The 6,000-nt window shown below is 41.1% G+C and overlaps 1 protein-coding gene across 4 annotated transcripts in view; it reads right to left on the bottom strand.

Annotated features, from left to right (window-relative positions):
• ZNF362 (zinc finger protein 362) overlaps nucleotides 1–6,000 on the bottom strand; it is a 47,581-nt gene that overhangs the window by 2,712 nt on the left and 38,869 nt on the right. For all 4 annotated transcript variants that reach the window (XM_056542427.1, XM_056542428.1, XM_056542429.1 and 1 more), the window contains one exon: nucleotides 2,111–2,335. In XM_056542427.1, the coding sequence (XP_056398402.1) occupies nucleotides 2,111–2,335 (225 nt within the window). The remainder of the gene's footprint in view (nucleotides 1–2,110; nucleotides 2,336–6,000) is intronic.

The raw sequence follows: 6,000 nt of genomic DNA, 5'->3' as shown, positions 1-6,000 counted from the left end.
CATGAGAATACATTTATTGTTTGTCTTCTTTCTTTTTCTTCTGCGTATATGACAGATATACCTATTGTGTATAATTGGAGCTATATATGTTAAAGGAGTAGTGCAGTAAAAAATAACTTATCCCCTATCCAAAGGATTGGGGATAAGTTATAGATCGCAGGGGGGTCTGACCGCTGGGACCCGGCAGTCTGCTGGAAGCGGCTGTTCCGACCCCACAGCAAGCCGTGGCCGACACACCCTCCATGTATCTCTATGGTATATACACCAATATAACTTACTATACTTTACTGCATTTTAAAGGGGTACTCCGTTGGAAAACTTTTTTTTTTTTTAATCAATTGGCGCCAGAACGTTAAACAGATTTGTAAATAACTTCTATAAAAAAAATCTTAAGCCTTCCATTTCTCTTCTGTCCTGACCACAGTGCTCTCTGCTGACATCATGACCACAGTGCTCTCTGCTGACATCTCTGTCCATTTAAGGAACTGTCCAGAACAGCATATGTTTTCTATGGGGATTTTCTCCTACTCAGGACAGTTCCTAAAATGGACAGAGATGTCAGCAGAGAGCATTGTGCTCATGACAGAAGAGAGCTCTGTGTTCCAAAAAGAAAATAATTTCCTCTGTAGTATTCAGCAGCTAATAAGTACTGGAAGGATTAAGATTTTTTTTTTTTAAATAGAAGTAATTTACAAATCTATTTAAACTTTCTGCCACCAGTTGATAAAAATTAATTAATTAATTAATTAATTAATTAATTTAAAAAAAATTGAAAAGTTTTCCATCGGAGTACGCCTTTAAAAGGAGATGAAGGATAGAGGATAAGTTATAGATCATGGTGGGTCCGACTGCTGGGACCCCCCACGATCTCCTGAACGGGGGCCCCAGCACTCTGCTGGAAGAGGGCATCCCATAGAGATACATGGAAGGGGCGTGTCGGCCGCAGCTTCCTGCGGGGGTCAGACTCCTGGGGCCCCGTTCAGCGGTCAGACCCCCCCATTATCAATAACTTATCCCCTATCCTTTGGGGATTGATTATCTTGTAGAACACAAAGGGGCGATTCATTTAATAGATTTATTAAAAGTTACCTTTTAATACAGTTGTTACAGTGATATTTTAATACTATAGTATTACATTGATCAGTATGAACAAAAACGAATGACTGCCCATACAACTGCCCTAGTCTCATAGATCTGAAAAAATAAAAAAATAAAAAAATTTTAAATCCAAAAAACTTCACAGATTTGTAAATTACTTCTAATCCAAATCCTTCCAGTACTTAGCTGCTGTATAATAATACACAGGAAGTTCTTTTCTTTTTGACTAAAAACGCTACCAATAAAAAACTAAAAGTTGGTAGGTTCCTCCCATGGGCAGTACCACAACTAAAAGACCCAAGTTGCGGTACAAATTACGTGTCTTACCGCAATTTGCGATTTCAGCCATTTACAGCAAGAATTAGATTGCAGTAATTAGCCGCAACGTGAGAACACAGCCTCAAATATCCCCTTTTTTTTTTTTTTTTATTTATTTATTTTTCTTGCCATCATACAATTCTACTAAGTGACGTAAGGATTGAAAAAAATAAAAAAATAAAAAATAAAAAAATAAAATAAATAAAAAACACGACTCTAATGTGACCATCATATCATCCGCTTATCCTAAAGGTTCACATACTTTTACCACTCACTGATCTGCGATATCGGATCCATAAATAAATGATCAGGACCTATATATTTTTGACTTTTGTTTGATTTGGTTCTTTATCTGCTTTTAGAACTTCTGATGTAGATTTAGGTGAAGTTTATGCAGAAATATAGAAAAACCATCAAGCAATACTGTACCTGTGCCGCCAGTGTAAAATGCCCTATAGCAGTGGTCTCAAACTGTGGCCCTCCAGATGTTGCAAAACTTCAACTCCTAGCATGCCCGGACAGCCGTTGGCTGTCCGGGCATGCTGGGAGTTGAAGTTTTGCAACATCTGGAGGGCCACAGTTTGAGACCACTGTTCTATACCCATTGTGCCAGAGTAGTCAAGAGATCCGAGAAGATCCGTCTGCCGTAGGGAGGAGAGCAGGGAGCCCGGTGTGGAGTATGGCAGACATTTACCTGGTGTGCTGCTGGAGATGAGAGAGCTGGCGGAAGGATTTCTCACAGTACGAGCAGTGATAGGGCTTCACCCCCAGGTGGATGCGCAGATGCTGCGCTAGGTATGAAGCGTTGGCGAAGGACTTGGAGCAGTGCGGGCACTTGTGAGGTTTGGCCTCGGTGTGAGACTTCGAGTGAATCTGCATCTCAGACTTGGTGAAGAAGGTCAAAGGGCAAACTTTACACCTAGGAGGCAAAGAGAAAATAAAATAATACGGTAAAAGGGCAACGCTGCAGCCACAACACTACAAGTAAACGTCTCGTCTCTACAGCTACAATAGAACCCACAACTACACTGGTGAACACCGACACTGTATGCACAGCATACCCCCTTACAGCTAACTGCCAGGGCCCTATTTAGGAGATTGCAGGGGGTCCCAGCAGTCGGACCCCCCCCCCCCCCCCCCCCCCCCCGCAATCTATAACTTATCCCCTGAGCTGCAACACAGCGTCATTAATGATCAGAAACACAACCTCTGATATCACCACATGAGACTCCATAATACTGGTCAATGATCAGCACATGACTAACACCTCTATACAAGACCCCACAATACTGGTCAATGATCAGCACATGACTAACATCTCTATACAAGACCCCACAATACTGATCAATGATCAGCACATGACTAACACCTCTATACAAGACCCCGCAATACTGGTCAATGATCAGCACATGACTAACATCTCTATACAAGACCCCACAATACTGATCAATGATCAGCACATGACTAACATCTCTATACAAGACCCCACAATACTGATCAATGATCAGCACATGACTAACACCTCTATACAAGACCCCACAATACTGATCAATGATCAGCACATGACCAACACCTCTATACAAGACTCCACAATACTGATCAATGATCAGCACATGACTAACATCTCTATACAAGACCCCACAATACTGATCAATGATCAGCACATGACTAACACCTCTATACAAGACCCCACAATACTGGTCAATGATCAGCACATGACTAACATCTCTATACAAGACTCCACAATACTGATCAATGATCAGCACATGACTAACACCTCTATACAAGACCCCGCAATACTGATCAATGATCAGCACATGACCAACATCTCTATACAAGACTCCACAATACTGATCAATGATCAGCACATGACCAACATCTCTATACAAGACCCCACAATACTGATCAATGATCAGCACATGACCAACATCTCTATACAAGACCCCACAATACTGATCAATGATCAGCACATGACCAACATCTATACAAGACCCCACAATACTGATCAATGATCAGCACATGACCAACATCTCTATACAAGACTCCACAATACTGATCAATGATCAGCACATGACCAACATCTCTATACAAGACCCCACAATACTGATCAATGATCAGCACATGACCAACATCTCTATACAAGACTCCACAATACTGATCAATGATCAGCACATGACCAACATCTCTATACAAGACCCCACAATACTGATCAATGATCAGCACATGACCAACATCTCTATACAAGACTCCACAATACTGATCAATGATCAGCACATGACTAACATCTCTATACAAGACTCCACAATACTGATCAATGATCAGCACATGAACAACCTCTATACAAGACTCCACAATACTGATCAATGATCAGCACATGACCAACATCTCTATACAAGACCCCACAATACTGGTCAATGATCAGACACATGACCAACCTCTATACAAGACCCCACAATACTGATCAATGATCAGCACATGACTAACATCTCTATACAAGACCCCACAATACTGATCAATGATCAGCACATGACCAACCTCTATACAAGACCCCACAATACTGATCAATGATCAGCACATGACTAACACCTCTATACAAGACCCCACAATACTGATCAATGATCAGCACATGACCAACATCTCTATACAAGACCCCACAATACTGATCAATGATCAGCACATGACCAACATCTCTATACAAGACTCCACAATACTGGTCAATGATCAGCACATGACTAACATCTCTATACAAGACCCCACAATACTGATCAATGATCAGCACATGACCAACATCTCTATACAAGACTCCACAATACTGATCAATGATCAGCACATGACTAACATCTCTATACAAGACTCCACAATACTGATCAATGATCAGCACATGACCAACACCTCTATACAAGACTCCACAATACTGATCAATGATCAGCACATGACCAACATCTCTATACAAGACTCCACAATACTGATCAATGAGCAGCACATGACCAACACCTCTATACAAGACCCCACAATACTGATCAATGATCAGACACATGACTAACACCTCTATACAAGACCCCACAATACTGGTCAATGATCAGCACATGACTAACATCTCTATACAAGACTCCACAATACTGATCAATGATCAGCACATGACTAACACCTCTATACAAGACCCCGCAATACTGATCAATGATCAGCACATGACCAACATCTCTATACAAGACTCCACAATACTGATCAATGATCAGCACATGACCAACATCTCTATACAAGACCCCACAATACTGATCAATGATCAGCACATGACCAACATCTCTATACAAGACCCCACAATACTGATCAATGATCAGCACATGACCAACATCTATACAAGACCCCACAATACTGATCAATGATCAGCACATGACCAACATCTCTATACAAGACTCCACAATACTGATCAATGATCAGCACATGACCAACATCTCTATACAAGACCCCACAATACTGATCAATGATCAGCACATGACCAACATCTCTATACAAGACTCCACAATACTGATCAATGATCAGCACATGACCAACATCTCTATACAAGACTCCACAATACTGATCAATGATCAGCACATGACTAACATCTCTATACAAGACTCCACAATACTGATCAATGATCAGCACATGAACAACCTCTATACAAGACTCCACAATACTGATCAATGATCAGCACATGACCAACATCTCTATACAAGACCCCACAATACTGGTCAATGATCAGACACATGACCAACCTCTATACAAGACCCCACAATACTGATCAATGATCAGCACATGACTAACATCTCTATACAAGACCCCACAATACTGATCAATGATCAGCACATGACCAACCTCTATACAAGACCCCACAATACTGATCAATGATCAGCACATGACTAACACCTCTATACAAGACCCCACAATACTGATCAATGATCAGCACATGACCAACATCTCTATACAAGACCCCACAATACTGATCAATGATCAGCACATGACCAACATCTCTATACAAGACTCCACAATACTGGTCAATGATCAGCACATGACTAACATCTCTATACAAGACCCCACAATACTGATCAATGATCAGCACATGACCAACATCTCTATACAAGACTCCACAATACTGATCAATGATCAGCACATGACTAACATCTCTATACAAGACTCCACAATACTGATCAATGATCAGCACATGACCAACACCTCTATACAAGACTCCACAATACTGATCAATGATCAGCACATGACCAACATCTCTATACAAGACTCCACAATACTGATCAATGAGCAGCACATGACCAACACCTCTATACAAGACCCCACAATACTGATCAATGATCAGACACATGACTAACACCTCTATACAAGACCCCACAATACTGGTCAATGATCAGACACATGACCAACCTCTATACAAGACCCCACAATACTGATCAATGATCAGCACATGAACAACCTCTATACAAGACCCCACAATACTGATCAATGATCAGCACATGACTAACATCTCTATACAAGACCCCACAATACTGATCAATGATCAGCACATGACCAACCTCTATACAAGACCCCACA

Source organism: Hyla sarda, chromosome 10, assembly GCF_029499605.1.
Source record: "Hyla sarda isolate aHylSar1 chromosome 10, aHylSar1.hap1, whole genome shotgun sequence".
Taxonomy (NCBI): Eukaryota; Metazoa; Chordata; class Amphibia; order Anura; family Hylidae; genus Hyla; species Hyla sarda.
This window is presented reverse-complemented; position numbering and strand designations above follow the sequence as displayed.